General features: G+C 48.7%; 1 protein-coding gene across 3 annotated transcripts in view; it reads left to right on the top strand.

Annotated features, from left to right (window-relative positions):
- tox2 (TOX high mobility group box family member 2) overlaps nucleotides 1-13,007 on the top strand; it is a 124,821-nt gene extending 111,814 nt beyond the window's left edge. For 2 of the 3 annotated variants that reach the window (XM_052031288.1, XM_052031287.1), the window contains exons 6-9: nucleotides 3,592-3,672; nucleotides 5,938-6,351; nucleotides 10,289-10,428; nucleotides 11,964-13,007. In XM_052031288.1, the coding sequence (XP_051887248.1) occupies nucleotides 3,592-3,672; nucleotides 5,938-6,351; nucleotides 10,289-10,428; nucleotides 11,964-12,000 (672 nt within the window). In that variant the 3' untranslated portion in view covers nucleotides 12,001-13,007. The remainder of the gene's footprint in view (nucleotides 1-3,591; nucleotides 3,673-5,937; nucleotides 6,352-10,288; nucleotides 10,429-11,963) is intronic. The other variant, XM_052031289.1, reaches the window with a different exon arrangement.
- The last annotated feature ends 3,302 nt before the right edge of the window (nucleotides 13,008-16,309 follow it).

Here is a 16,309-nt window from a genome sequence, read left to right as displayed (position 1 = left end):
GGGCCTTTGATTACGTTGACTGCTTTCCCGAGGTAGTGAGAAGTGTAGCCAGAGTCTATGGAAGAGAGGGGAGAGGCCAAGAGATCCTTGGTCTAGGCATACCCCAAGTTACCTGTCCAGAGAAAGGTTATTCTTTCATCCCTGCTTCTACTCTGCTGAGAGCTGGGCAGATAGGCTCCAACCAACACTACCCTGTCCTTCCCAGTTACCTGTGAACTGGTCTGTGCCATGTCGACATCCAGCTCCAAGCTGCCGCCAAGCTCACCCTGTACTGACCCTAGTGTGAGAACTGCTGTAGAATTGCTTAGCAACCTCTGACCATCTCCATACTGGAGCAAGTTGTAGCGGTGCTTCCTGTGAGCACTTTTCTTCAGACATCAAACTTCCCTGTGTCTGAAACACATCCCATAGCAGAACTCGAACACAATCCCTTTGAGGCAAAATAAAGTTCTGTGTAATGTACCAGTAAACGAGGGTCACAGTTAGTGTGTATTTTGTTAACAGTGATCACACAGATAGAGAAAGGAAAATGGGTAAAGTGACAAAAGTCTCAGTTTTAGCAATTCCCTCTCAGCCTGACGACACTTAGATTAAAAAGCCCACATTTTGTGTTCAAATCCCTCTGCATCTGTGCAGCTGAGCCCACCCCCCACACACCCCAACTCTGGCCCAGTTTCCTTCATCTCACCACTGGCACCAGTGCCCTAACTTCACACTCCCTCATCTCTGCTACTGGCTTTGGAATGTTAGACCCATCGAACCAGGAGCCTGTGAATAGACGAATCCTTTCTTACTGCACTGTGATGTCCTGTGATTCACCTCACGGCCACTCACAAAGTGGTGTCCTGTCGCTGGAGGAATCAAACTGGGATTGGGAGACTTTGCAGAAACTTCCCTGTCAGGGTGCAGGGTGACCCTGAGCTTCAAGTTACCTGCCACTTTATTGTTCCACCTCACTCCCACTCTGACCTCTCTGGCTTTGGTCTCTTGTTGTGAGTCTTCCAACAATGCCGAAGGTAAGCTTGAGGTGCTGCCCCTCATCTTCTGTTGTAACCCTCTGGGCTCAATACTGAGTTCCAGCCTTTCCAGTTTGTGTCAGAACTGGCCCATTTCTGATATAACATCATCCATCTGTAACTCTGTAACAGGTTTTCTCTCTCCACAGATGCTGAATGATCTGCAGAGTATAACAGCATTCTCTCTAACGTCACATTTTCAGAAGCTGTTGTGCCCTGCCTCTCTCAGTTCCCACTCATTGGTCTTTCTTCTCTAACTGCCCTCATTTATCTTCCTCTATTTAAGGACAGATCAGCTGTGATTACCTGGGACTCATTCCCCTCTGAGAGATGGTGTACTTGGACAACCTTGGTCTCCTCCCTATCATAGATATTCCCCTGTTGTCCCCACCCCTCCCCTCCCTGCAACCTAAAATGTACAGTTTTCTCTCTCTCCCAGTTGTGAAGAAGACTCACAACCTGAGACATGGACTCTGCTGCTCTCTCCACAGATGCTGCCTGACCAGCTGAGTGTTTCCAGCACTTTCTGGGTTTATTTCACCTCACCTGATTGTATTGTTTTGTTCATCAGGATGTGCACAGCATTTGTTGTCCCTCTTGAACCAGGCCATGTCAGAGGCATTTATGGCTCAGCCATCTTGCCATGGGCCAGACTACCTTCCCTGGGCACTTGGGTGAACCCCTGCCATCTGTTCCTGCACTGCTGCCTGTGGGTGCTGGGGGCAGGGTGGGAGAGGCAGAGAGAGCTGTGGGAGTCGCAACAGCCCAGGCTTGGTGCCAAACCCTCCGGGGAGTCCCCTGAACTCCAGTCCCGTTCACCACCTCTTCACCGGTTCAGCCCCTGTTAAAATGGGCTTTAAGGTCGATTACATCAGAGAGGTTCAATACTACTCGGTGAACAGACCCAGCACCTACAGCCATCTAAAACAGTTAACACGGGCAAAAAAGCAGTGGAATATCGATTTAATCGTATTTGGACGAATGCAGTGCCTGAGGCAGCAGTGAGATGTGGTCCGGGGGAAGTCTGTGTCCCCAGCTCTGGGTAAAACGACACCAGCTCCCAACAAAGCCACCTGTCTTCGAGTTCATCTCCAGAAGCAGTTGTCTCTTTAATTAATGTATCATAAAACAAGAGCATTTCATTAAGTTCCAATTAGCAGGTAATTCTGCAGGGACTTCATCAGATCAGTAACTCAAGCCCAGCATATGCTCAGTCTAATCTGTACTTGTTGACCCTTTGCAACGTGGTTCCTGTGATGATCTGCATTACTTCATTCTAATTAGTAACTGTCAAGCACGATAATTTATTGAAACATTCTGTCATTCTGAATCTTATTAGTTATTCAGAGTGCTTCCAAGATTAAAACTTGTCCAGTTTCTGTATCCTGAAGCCTGGGGACTGTCAGTGACACAGTACTATTGCATCTGCCAATGCTTCACCATGCAGTGTGGGGCTGTGTAAACCTTTAACCCACAAGCAGTGCCACAGCAGAGCATTCCCACAATCTGTCCAACTAGTAACTCCTGCCTACAGTGGCCCTTTATTCTGTTAATCAAGCAGCACATTGTTCTTTCACTTTGGTTCAAAGTCTGCCTTCTGAAGGGTGAAGTGAACTCCTCCATTGTGGGAATTCGTCCAGCCAATCACAGTCTGATCCCAGGATCCCTCAGCCTTATCATTTGTTGGGAAGAATTCATCACTCTGATGGACAAGCACATCCTTGTTTGACTGTGTTCCATGGCTTGTATGTGGCAGAGGGCAGGAGGGAGTGGACGAGCTCAGTTATACCTTCATCTGGACTGCTGAGGATCTGAGTGAGGGCAAAAACAACACAGAAGGGGTTAACATGGGAATAAAATCCCAGAGGAGTTTCCCAGCACCAAGAAGAGGTATGCACGGGTAGAGGGATACAGAAGTGAAACCTCTGTATCGTTGGTCAGTCATGGCAGTAATAGAGGAACAGCTTGTAGCTGGAATCCCCATCCACACCCCACTCTCCCATCCGTTCTGACCTGCTCCACGTGTGGGGGGCTGGTCCCACAGGCTGAAGCATCCACACTCCAGCTGTGTGGCCTGAGCTGTGGCAGCACCTCTGGCTGAGCCCACACTTGAAACATCCTGACTCCCTTTGACAGCCAGCAAAGTTTGCCTGCTGGAAATGACTTTTAATATTTTTTTTAAAATCCATGATATTCAGAGACATTTAAAAACTATTAAAGTATTACTTTTTAAATATAAGTAAAATTAACTAATACATACTCTTCATGAATTAAATAGTAAGTTTAAATAAAGTGAAATAACTCTAAAACCTCACCAACTTTCTCTTTTGCTGCCACTGAAATCAGAAGGGTCTGTGGTCAGGTCAGCCCTGGTACTGGGTGTGATGTTAAGGAGTCCCGTTGGATTGGGCTGCAGTTCTGGATTCTGCAGAGTGTCCAGAATGGGACAGATATGGTGTTTAGAATCGGTCGGTAAGTCTCTGACCACTGCATGTGTCCACAGCCACGACCTCTGAACCTTGATACAGGTTCCGGTGAAAGGTCGTGATGACAGAACTTCCTGTTGATTTCACAGGCCTACAAGAAGAAGACTGAGGCGGCCAAGAAGGAGTATCTAAAAGCCCTGGCGGCCTACAGAGCCAGCTTAGTGTCCAAGGTAAGGAGTGACCTGCAGCCCGTCCTTACATCAAGGTGGGATCTTCAGGAAGTGCCGTCATTTTGTGCCAGGGTGGAGCCCCAAGCTGGTCACGTCTACTTACATACGGGGAGATCAGAATCCGGGCTCTAAGTACCAGGGTCACTACTAAATCACTGAGTGATTTAGGGAGACTTCTGTCCCCAGAGTGGAGAGAAGGTGGAGTTTGCTCCCCCGTGCTGTGGCTATGTGTGGACGGTGAATTTAAGGGAAAACTCCCAAGGGAGAAGCAGAGGAATGTGCAGAAGCAAAATACCGCAGATACTTGAATCCTGAAATAAAATAGAAAATGCCAGAAACACTCAGCAGGTCGGGCAGCATCTGTGGAGGGAGATCAGACATGACCTTTCATCAATGTGGGAAAAGTTGCAGATAAAGCCTGTTTTAAGATGCAGAGAAGGGGAGGGAAGAACAGCAGGGAAGGTGTGTGATGACCGAATGGGATGACTTAAGGTTGGTAGTGCAGGGAGGGAGAACATACAGGGAGTCAGTCTGGAGAAAGTGTATTCAGGAGAGAAGAATCTTTACCTGAAGTTACCAACTCTGTGGGTACTGGAAATGCTGATCATCTGAAATTACTGGTCACAGACTGAGACTGGAAAACGGCCTTGAATCTGGTCAGAGGCTGAGGTGCTGTTCTGTGAGTTATTGTTGAGGGAGAGGGGTGCTGGAAGGGAGGGAGGGTCGTGTGTTGAGCAAAAACACCAGGTTAGGTTAGATCAGCAGAGCTCAGTGGTTTGTTCTGCAGTTCCAAAAGGGCTGACTGACACCAGCACCTGGATGGGTGGCAGATGTCTCAATCTGATCTCCTTGTAACTGATATCAGTGAAGGCTGGAAACACGCAGCAGGTCAGGCTGCATCTGTGGGAACAGAAACTGAGCAATGTGTCAGAACGAAAATTCTTTGTGGGGTGGTCATTTCACAAGGTAATTTTCTCATCTCTGTAACTGATACCTCTCTCTCTCTCTCTCTCTCTCTCTCTCTCTCTCTCTCTCTCTCTCTCTCTCTCTCTCGCTCTCGCTCTCTCTGTCTTGCTCTGTCTCTCTCTTCCCCCCCCCCCTCATATTCCTCTGTTACTGGTATCTCTCATTCTCATTCATATGCCTCCGTTTCTGTGACAACATCAAAGAACATCAGAGAAGGACATGGTGCTAATGTTGGCAAATGGGATGAGTGTCGAGGGGCATAAAGGTCGGCATGGACGTGCTGGGCCAAAGGGCCTGAGTCTGTGCTGTTCAACCCAATGACTCTCAGAAGTTTGCTTGTCACTGTGAGAGTTGCCCAAACTGTGTGCAGCTAAATCAAATCAGCAAAGTCTGCCAGAGACTTTTCCGTTAAAGTGGCCTTTCAGTGTACGGTTCTCTGTGAGTCAGAAGAGGCTGCTGGCTTGTTCTGTGTTAAGGTGCCTCATCCACTGTTGATATTTGACGGTGTGATCACCTTGTGCTGATCTTGGACATTGCCTTGATAGGTTTGATGGCCTGATGACTTTCCGTAGTGCGATCAGTCTGCAACTGTGGGACACGTTGGGATATCTTGGACACAACTTTTTGGATCCACATCCACAAGGAACTGATCTGAAGTGTGACACAGTAGTGCATCCAGTGGAGCCACTGCCTCCCAGCACTAGTGACCCCGGTGCTGTCTGTGTGGAGTTTGCACATTCTCCCTGTGACCGCGTGGGTTTCCCCCGGGTGCTCCAGTTTCCCCCCGTCCCAATGACGTGCGGGGTCAGTAGGTTAACTGGCCACTGTAAATTGCCCCTGGGTGTGGGTGAGGGGTAAAATCTGGGGGAGTTGATGGGATGGTGAGAAGAATAAAATGAGATTGGTGTAAATGGGTGGTTGTTGATCAGCACAGACTCGGTGGGCCGAAGGGCCTGTTTCTGTGACGATGCAATCTTGTGACCATAAAGCACCCCTCCCTCCTTTGCCAGTGCAACTCAGTAGAGTGTCAGACGGAGACACAGGAGAGTGCAGATGCTGCAGTCTGCAGCTACAAACAAACTGCTGGAGGAACTCAGCGGGTCGGGCAGCATCTGTGGAGGCAGAGGGATGGTCGATGTTTCGGGTTGAGACCCTGCCTCAGGACTCGATCGGTGGGGTGTCTAGTGAACAGAGGTAGAGGTTTGAGGGTTACTGCAGGAAGGTGTGCTGGGGAAAGGAGCCGCTGGAAATGAATGGCCTTTCGTCTGACGTCCTTCCCGACCTGACTTGTTCCCACAGAGCTACAGCGACCCAGTGGAATCCAAGGGCGGACAACCATCCCAGCAGCCACACCTGCTGCCCACCAAGCAGCCCCTGTACAGCCTGAGCCCCCAGACCTCTACAGGCTACATTGGGCCCAACTCCTTCCTCCCTCCGTCAGAGCTACAAACGTACTCGGGACCGGCCCACCACAGCCTCTCGCGGACCCTCAGCTCCAAGACGGTGATGTCACAGATGCCCCTGAGTGGGTCACCACCACCCTCGCTACAGATAAGCCCCCCACTGCACCAGCAACTGTCCCTCCAGCAGCACCACCAGCAGGCCGCCATGCTCAACCAACCCATCATGCAACAGGTGCCCAGCCAGCCAATTATCTCCCACCAGATGCCACTGCAGGTCCAATCACAGCTGCACTCCCCTGCGGGGCAACAGGTGAGTGTCTCCACGGCCAGGGACAGACAATCACGGGTCAGGCAGATCCAGGATATGGAGTCCTGGGGCAGGGAGTCCCAGGGTTGGGGGCCCACGGAACAGGGAGTCCATAGGTCGGGCAGTCCCAGCGCTGGGAGTCCTGGAGGCAAGGAGTCCCATAGGATAGGGAGTCCCACAGGACAGGATGTCGCGGGGCAGGGAGCCCACGGAACAGAGTGTCCCAGGGCTGGGAGTCCCGGGACAGGGACCCACAGGACAGGGAGCCCATCCAAGCCAAGAAATTTACAGAAGTTTTTAGGTGAGGTTAGGTTGTCCTGTGGGGGTGGAGGCGGGATCTGTTCTACAGATGAGAGTGGACTGAGCAAGGAGCATCCCCCTGAACTAAGGGTAGAGGGAGACGGACTCACCAATCCCTCTGGATGGCAGTGACCAGGAAACCTCTCCCAAAAGCTATCAGGGATGCTGGGAACAGAAAGTTTAAGGAAATCTCTCTGCACAGGGGTTGTAGAATATGGTCAGGCAGTGACCGTCGCATCTTACGAGAGCAGATCGTTGACGTGAGGAGAGCAACTTTGGAATGAGGGCGGGGCAGTGGGATCTGTGCTGGTTTCTCCACACTCTAAGAACTTCCTCGACAGCTACCTGCTCCTCAGGAACCCAACAACCACAAACCACTCCTCCTGATTCTTTACAAAATTCTTCCCACCTCCAGCCCACCCGGCAAGACCCCCAGCAGGGCCTGTAAATAGGGAGAGGGGAAATGGGACCCCCCAGTGATTATACAACACCTCTGCCCTGGGGGTGTGAGAAGCAGAGGTGGAGAACTTACCCCCCTCCCACCAGTCAGTGGGACACGAGCCCCCTGCTCCACAATCACAGCCCAGTTTAACACCCGCCTGAGCTTTCTCATTCCATTGGAATGTGCAGAGAAGTTGGGCTGTGTTTAGTGTGGGAGAGCGCAGTGACACAGATGGCAGAGCCGCTACCTCAGTGAACCAGTGGTCAAAGCTCCAGTGAGGCTGTAACGTGCGATCACTGTGACGGAGTGAAACACTACAGGCCTCCCAGCAGACACCAGGAGCTAGAGGAACAGAGTTACAGGCAGATCCTGGGAAGATGTATAAACAACGGGGCAGTCGTAGTGGGTGATTTTAATTTCCCGATGTAGACTGGGGCTCCCTTAGTATCAGGGCTTAGATGGGGCAGAATTTGTTTGGTGCATCCAGGAGGGTTTCTAGAAACAATATTTAGAAGTCCAACCAGGGAAGGGGCCTTGTACTGGACAATGAGACTGGCCAAGTGATCGAAGATTCAGTGGGGGAGCATTTTGGGAACAGGGATCATAATTCCATAAGCTTTAAAATACTTATGGATAAGGATAGGACTGGTCTTTGGGTAAAAGTGCTGAACAGTACTAGGCAGAACTAGGGAGAATGGATTGGGGGTAATCCATATCTGACACATGGGAGTCTTTTAAAGACCAGTTGATTGGAGTTCAGGAGCAGCATGTTCCTCTGAGGATGAAAGACAAGGTTTCAGGAACCTTGGCTGATGAGAGATGTTGTAAGTTTAGTCAAAAAGGAAAAGCATATGTAAGGTTTAGGAAGCTGAAATCAGACGTGGCCCGAGGAATATGAAGGAACCAGCAAATAACTTAAACAAGGAGTTAGGAGGGCTAAAGGGGGCCATGAAATAGGATTAAGGAGAATCCCCAGATATTTTGTACATTTATTAGGAGCACAATGGTAGCAAAAGAAAGGGTAGGTCCACTCAAGGCCAAAGGAGGAAGTAGGAAAGGTCCTTAATGAGCACTTTGCATTGGTGTTCATCCAGGGAAAGAACAGGGCTGGTGGTGAGATTAGGGAGGGGTGTGTTGCTGTTCTAGGGTATGTTGATATTAAGGAGGAGGAGGGTGACTTGAAAAAACATTTAAGTGGATAAATTCTCAGGACCAGATGGAATCTATCCCAGGATACCGAGGGAAACAATGGAGGAGATTGCTGGGACCATGCCAGAGATTTTTGTGTCCTCTTTTGCCACAGGCAAAGTCCCAAAAGACTAGAGAGTAGCCAATGTTGTTCCTTTGTTTAAGAAGGGCAGTAGAGATAATCCAGGAAACTATAGTCCAGTGAACCTTGTGACAGTGGTAGGGAAATTAATGGAGAAGATTCTTAGGGATAGGTTTACTTGCATTTGGAAAAGCATGGATGTTAGGGAAAGTCAGCATGGTTTTGTGCCGGGGAGGTCATGTCTCCCAAATTTGATCTGCTTTTCTGAGGAAGTGATGACGGGTGGGCAGTGGATGTTGTCTGCAGGGACTTCAGTGAAGCATTTGACCAGGTCCCTCATGATAGGCTGGTCCAGAAGATTAAGTCACGTGGGATCCATGGTGAGTTGTCAAATTAAGTCCAAAATTGGCTTGGTCATAGAAGGCCGAGGTAGTGGTGGAGGGGTGTCCCTCTGACTACAGGTCTGTGACAGTGGTGTTCCGCAGGGATCAGTGCTGGGACCTGTTTGCAACGCAGATCAATGATTTGGATGAAAAAGTAGGTGGTCTGATTGGTAAGTTGGCAGATGAGATGGAAATTGGTGGACCTGTGGATAGCAAGGAAGGTTGGCAAAGAATACAGCAACATACAGATCAGTTGGAAATGGCACGGAGTTTACTTGGGGCAAGTGTGAGCTGATGCACATACAAGAGGAAAGTACACAGTAAATGGCAGGACCCTTGGGAGCAGTGATGTACTGAGAGATCTTGGGGTGCAAGTCCGCAGCTCCCTGAAAGTGGCAGCACAAGTGGATTGGGTGGTAGAGAAGGCGTACGGCAGGCTTGCTTTCATCAGTCAGGGCGTTGAGTATGAAAGTTGGGAAGTCTTGTTGCAGCTGTGTAAAACTCTAGTTAGGCTGCATTTGAAGCATTGCGTGCACTTCTGCTCACCACACTACAGGAAGGATGTGGAGGCTATGGAGAAGGTGCAGAAGAGGTTCACCGGGATGTTGCCTGGATTAGAGAGGATTAGCTATAAGGAGAGGGTGGACAGATTTGGGCTGTTTTCTCTGGAGCATCAGAGGCTGAGCAGAGATCTGATAGAAGTTTATGAGATTATGAGCATCATAGATTTGGTAGATAGTCTTTCCCAGTGTGGAAGTGTCAAGTACTAGAGAGCATAGGCTTAAGGTGAGAGAGGGAAAGCTTGAAAGAGATTTACGAGGGAAGTTTTTTAAACAGAGTGTGGTGGGTGGAAGGGACTGCTAGATACCAAGTAACGTTGAAGAGGCATTTGAATAGACACATGAACAGGCAGGGAGTGGAGGGGTACAGACGATGTGCAGGCAGGTGGGATTAGATTAGATCAGCATCATGGTCGGCACTGACACCGTGGGCCGAAGGGCCTGTTTCTGTGCTGTACTCGTTGTATGTTCTGTGTTCATCCTCAGTCCTGAGGGGGTGCCTGAGGAGAAGATCTCATCCTGAGGTGAAGCAACAAATTGCTGGAGGAACGCAGCAGGTAAGGCGGCATCTGTGGAGGCAGAGGGATGGTCGACGTTTTGGGTCAGGACCCTGCATCTTGCTCTGAATCCCTCTGCACCCACAGATGCTGCCCGACCCACTGAGTTTGTTTTTTGCTCCAGATTCCAGTCTCTTGCATCTGCCCAGAGCTGAAGTCAGGTGGGAGTCAGGAGTGAAATGGATAATTGCAGATGAAGTGGGATGTCTGCTGCTGCGTTTACACACATCCAAATCATTTCCCACAAAGATCATCAATCTTGTTCAACCCCAAAGAAGTAAGTTCACCAGTCCTGGTGACGAAAATGGTCCTTCTGTCCCTTGTAGGTGTCCCTTGTTCCTTCTGTAGCAGCCTCCCAATGTCTCGGTTGGGTTCCTGGATTACATTGTGGATTTACAAAATCTCTCATTGCTTGCCTGTTCCCTCAGGGGTACTCTCACATGCCATCGGAATTCCAGAGCACGGTGGGTGCGCAGTCTCCTGGTTCCAGTGTCTCGAACCCTCCCGTACAAAGCAGCGATTGGGATAGTGAATACTGTAACAGTGAGTGCATCATCAGTCACTGCAGGTAATTGGGGCAGGCTCAACATACACGTGGCCAGTGGTGGACACATGGGTCTTAAACACAGCTGGAGACAAAAATGCATCAGATATGATCAGAACAAGCATCAGAGAGGGTTGGAATGAGAACATGGGTTGGGCGTTGGGACAGGTTAAACACAGGAGCACCTTGCTCAAAATCAGAATTAAGTTTATTATCACTGACATATGACAGGAAATGTGTTGTTTTGTGGCAACAGTACAGTGCGAGACATAAAAATTACTATAAGTTACAAAAGTAGATAAATAGTGCAAAAAAGGATAACAAGGTAGTGTTCATGGACCGTTCAGAAATCTGATGGCAGAGGGGAAGAAGCTGTTCCTGAATCGTTGAGTGTGGGTCTTCAGGCTCCTGTACCTCCTCCCTGATGGTAGTAACGAGAAGAGGGCATGTCCCGGGTGGTGAGGGTCCTCAGTGATGGATGCCGCCTTCTTGAGGCATCACCTCTTGAAGATGTCCTCGATGGTGGGGAGGGTTGTGCCTGTGACGGGGGTGGCTGAGTCTACAACCCTCTGCAGCCTCTTGCGATCCTGTGCATTGGAGCCTCCATACCAGGCTGTGCTGCAACCAGTCAGAATGCTCTCCACTGTACATCTGTAGAAATTTGCAAGAGTCTTTGGTCACTTACCAAATCTCCTCAAACTCCTTATGAAGTAGAGCCGCTGGCATGCCTTCTTCATGATTGGATCAACGTGTTGGGCTCAGGATAGATCCTTCGAGGTGCTGACACCCAGGAACTTGAAGCTGCTCACCCTTTCCACCACTGACCCCTCAATGTTCTCCTGACCTCCCCTTCCTGAAGCCCACAGTCAGTCCCTTGGTCTTGGTGGCATTGAGCACTGATGGTAAACAGAGGCATCAGATGGGGCAACATGGATCAGAGTGGGATAAAATGGGTTTAGGATTTTGAGGTGACCGGAATATATTTGGAAACCACAGAGATGGATTTTTCACGGTGCAGGAATTTATATAGCCTGACTTACTGAAGGGCTGTGCACATCCTTAGTGTTTGGAACAAACATGAGCCCAGGTCACATAATCTCAGGTGATAATTGGTGGAGGGGCAATTGCCCTGTTTGTCCTGCCACCTCCCCCCCGCCCATGTGACTGGATGCCCTAGTCTGTGGGGCGGGGGGAGGGGTTGATGGAAATGTGGGGAGAATAAGAATTGGATTAATGTAGGATCGGTTTGAATGTGTGGTGTCAGCAGGGGCGCACAGTGCTGAACCACCTCTTCCCCGCTGCACTGTGAAACCATGATCTTGTGGTGATCTGTACAAACGCCACCTCCACTGATCCGTCCATGAGCTGTGCCTTCCCTGGTGCTGTGTTGCAGACAGAAGCTTTGGCTTGATTCTTCCCAGCACTTATAGTTGGGTTAAAGCCAGAACTGTGTGACAGGAGTTTGCTGAGGATTGTTAACCATTGGCACAGAACCAGGAGTGAGTGTTGGCTGAGCTTGCTCCAGTTCACTAAAGGAACTGTGTTTTCTTTTCATTTAGCATGTTACCGAGGGACAAGCCACTCTACCTCACCTGAGCTCACGACCGTCAACTTTACTTGGACTTCACCAAGGGAGTCACCTGTCACGGATGCCCCACTTGTTGGTAACATTGAGGATGTTACAGCCAAGCACTTGAAGTCAAGCAGCCCTCACAAGCCTGGGGCTCTCTCACCTTTTGAAGGATTCCAACCCCATACCTTTGCAAAACAAAAGTATTAAAATAAAAACTGGGTGACAATCTAACTCTGTCCTACAGTGGAAACATTTTCTTTGCCCCAAGGTTAGATCTCAACTGCTACTATCGTGAGCTGGTTTTGTGGTTAATTCCAGAGCCTCGGCCCAGAGCTTGTGCACTTACTATGTAATGATTATTTCCCCTCTCTGCTGGACAGCACCAGACTGTAGAGACAGGCTGAGTACATGGTCCACATTGGAACCGTGACTACTGGATATGATCGAGGCCTTTTCCTATTCCGACCACTTGAATAATGACAGGTTCAGCCGGCAAAGACATTAAACTTTTCAATGTGAAGCAGTCCGTGAAGAAAGCGTATATTTAGGATATTGTTTTCTGTAGTTTTACTAAATGTTTTAGAAGTGTTGACAATTCCAGAAGCTTTATGTGTTGGAGACTTATTCTGTGATTTACTTTATAGAGAAGAGAGTATTTTTTTTGTATCTGATTTTACTGGATCTCCTTGTTGGGTAACTGTTTAGAGAGGAGGGTGCGTTTGTGTATAAAATGCCAAATGTGTTTGTTTTGTTAAACATCAGTGACCAGGGTCTTTTATAAACATCTTCCATAGCTTTTAATATTCATTTGCTGCCAATGCCCAATTATTTAATTGTTTTTGATTGATGCTGCCTGGCCTATTTAAAGAAACAAATTCATCTGTAAGCCATGTTTTTATTGAGTTGCTGAGCTCTCCAAAATTGTGCTGCCGTTTCTCTGTTTGGTTTAACACCAGCTGTCAGACCTTGTGTTAAAATGCTTCCTGTCCTGCATTTCTTTCTCCCATCAGTAAATAAAGAAGTAATTTTATACTCCAGGGACGTGTAAAGGTCTCTCCTTTCCATGGGACATTCTCACTGATTTACCTTCATTTATTTCCTACACTAACTCCACTGTTCTCCTCTACACGGCCAGACACACAAATAATTCAGTTGAAGAACAGATGCTTTTGTGAAAGGATTTCAGCCAGAGACCAGGTGCTGATTGGAGCCATTGAGTGAGAGAGCACGGAAACAGGCCCTTCGGCCCATCTCATCCATGCTGACCCACATTTATTTGCCTGTGTTTGGTCCATATCCCTCCAAACTTTTTCTATCCATGAATGTCTTTTATTCTGGTTCTGCCTGTGGCCACTCTGTCTGGCCACCCCCTCCTTCCTCCGCCCCTTCTCAGTGGGCCATGCTCACTGGTACAATTTGGGAAGGGCCCAGGTCTCCAGGAAACAGCTCATTGTTCCTGCATCAGCCAGCAGCTCCGGCCCGTGGCTCCAGTCAGAGACACAGAGTCGCATTGAGTAAACAGGAAAGTTGCTGAGGTCAGACCCTTGTTGGTGAAGCCGCCCAAAGGTGTGACACTGCCCTCTGACACTCTCGCAGACCACAGGGTTTCAAGGATGAATCTGCCACGTCCCAGATTCACCCCACAGCCACCACTGAGCCCAGCCGGTCTCTCAAGCCCCAGCTGTCAAGGAGGGTCCTGATGGGGACCAAAGATATCTATAAGATATTTAAGATATTTCTTTATTAGCCATATGTACATCGAAACACACAGTGAAATGCATCTTTTGCGTAGAGTGTTCTGGGGGCAGCCCGCAAGGGTCGCCACGCTTCCGGCGCCAACATAACATGCCCACAACTTCCTAACCCGTACATCTTTGGATGTGGGAGGAAACCAGAGCACCCGAGAGGAAACCCACGCAGACACAGGGAGAACATACAAACTCCTTACAGACAGCAGCGGGAATTGAACCGGGTCACTTGTGCTGTAACAGCATTACAACTAACCACTGCAAGGAGAGAATGGAGATTGACGGGTCACCTCATGTTCACACCACCCGGGCTGGTTCATCTGGCCCACGAGTTCACTGAATCACTTCAGAAGTGGAGACACTGCTGTATTGCAGGAAAATGCAATAGCCACTTGTACATAGCAAGAATCCCACAAACAACAAGAACCAAAAAGTCTGGAAGCACTCAGTAGGTCAGGCAGCATCTGTAGAGAAAGAATCAGAAGTCCTTCATCAGAATGTAATGATGGCTGGGTAATCTATGTTCATGGTAAATTTGGCCCCTGAACACTCAGAAAACCTCATCCCTTCCTCAAAACTGCTGTGTCGGGGCTGTGAGCTAACCTTCAGCAGCCCACCAGGAGGTAGCACTTCTGACGGTGAGGCCCTCCCAGATGTGGCTCTGAAGCACTGGCTTCACAGCTCCGGTCTCGAGTGCAAGTTGAACCTCTTGACTCTGAGACTCTTGAGAGCCAGTGAGTTGCATCAACTGGGTGTGCTGGTGAGGTTTGAGATGTAAACCAGATAATGGACCAGTAAACCAGCCCAACAAGTTCTTATATCTAGGCACTTGGGATCATCATCTACAATACCATGGTTGGACGGGACAGTACTGGGTGGGTGGACCTGATGTTTGAGGTACACACACAGCCGGAATCTAAAGCCAACTTCTAACAGAGACTGGTGGTTGAGAAAGAACCCTTAGCTGAGCTGATAAAACCACTAGAAATCTCAGCAGGTCAGGCAGCAATCTGTGGAGGTGCTGGTAACGTTTCAGGTTGACAACCTCTCAATATCTGAGGAAACCTGTGCATTTCTCCAGCAGTACATGGAGTGCAGTCGGTGAATGCCATTGTTACGCTCGTTAACATCTGGGCTAATTATGCCAAGAATTAGAAAAACAAAAACTAAGCAAAACCTCAGCAAGGCACAGACTGAGAGAAACATCTGGAGCTTGGTCATCTCAACCTAATGGGCCTAAACAGGAACAGCTGGATAAGTGAACATGAAGTAAGTCTGAAGAAAATCTCATCACAAAGTGAGCCGGGCAATTGTAGTTCCTGGTGGCCACCTGGAACTCGTTCCTTCAATGCGTAAATGTAGGTCTGCCTCTGGTGAAGGAATGTTCCCGTCGGCAGTAGGATGCGGAACTCACCACCTTAAAGGGAGCTGGCAGTGGATGCACTGGGTCTCTCAACCTCCACCACTCCGAGGAAAACAAACCCAGCCTCTCCAGTCTCCTCATAACTGAAACGCTCCATCTGGGCAACATCCAGGTGAATCTCCTCTGCACCCTCTCCAGTGCAGTCACATCCTTCCTAATATGTGTTGACCAGAAATGTACATAATACTCGAGCTGTGGGCTCATCAATATCTTACAAGGTTCCCTGCTCTTACGTTCTGTGCCCCAGCTAATGAAGACCAGCATCCCAGGCGCTTTCTTCGTCACCCTGTCTACCTGTGCTGCCACCTTCAGGGATCTTTGGTTTTGTAACTCAAGATCCCTCTGTTCCTCAGTAATTCCTAAGGCCCCACCATTCACTGTGCATGTCCTGCTGCACTGCTCCTCCCAACATTCATCAGTTCATGAGGATTATGTTCCATTTCTATTGCCCTGCCCAACAACTCAATATTATTCTGCACCCTTCTCCCTATTACCAACGTCACCAATTTTCCTGTCATCAGTAAACTTACTGATCATAGTCCCTACATTTACATGCAAATTATTGATGTACATAACAAACAGGGTCCCAGCACTGATCCCTGTCACAAAAACATCACCCTCACCCTCAGTGTCCTGCCATCAAGCCAATTTTTGATCCAATTTGCCAACTTGCCCTGGATCCCATGGGCTCTAAACTTTTCCTATGTAGGACCTTGGAATTGGATTTGGAATTGGTTTATTATTGTCACATGTATTGAGGTACAGTGAAAAACTTGTCTTACATACCGTTCATACAGGTCAATTCATGACACAGTGCATTGAGGTAGTACAGGGTAAAACAATACAGAATGCAGAATTTGTCAAAGGCCTTACTGAAGTTCATGTACATTAACCACACTGCCCTCATCAATACAGTTTTTTACCTCTGAAAAATTCATTTGAATTGATCAGATGGGATCTGCCCCTAACAAAGCCAAGTTCACCATCCCTGATCAACCCTTGCCTTTACCAGTCGAGATTAATCCTCTTCCTCTGCATATTTTCCAATAACTTCCTACCACTGCCGAAGACTCATTGTGTTTGGGTGAAGAATCTCGGCTGTCTGTGTGGGGGAGGAACAATGAGGGTAAAGTTGACTCCAGTTTAATTTCTCCCCTCCCT

Source organism: Pristis pectinata, chromosome 16 (assembly GCF_009764475.1).
Source record: "Pristis pectinata isolate sPriPec2 chromosome 16, sPriPec2.1.pri, whole genome shotgun sequence".
Taxonomy (NCBI): domain Eukaryota; kingdom Metazoa; phylum Chordata; class Chondrichthyes; order Rhinopristiformes; family Pristidae; genus Pristis; species Pristis pectinata.
The sequence above is the reverse complement of the archived record's forward strand: the minus strand, read 5'-3'. Positions and strand labels throughout refer to the sequence as shown.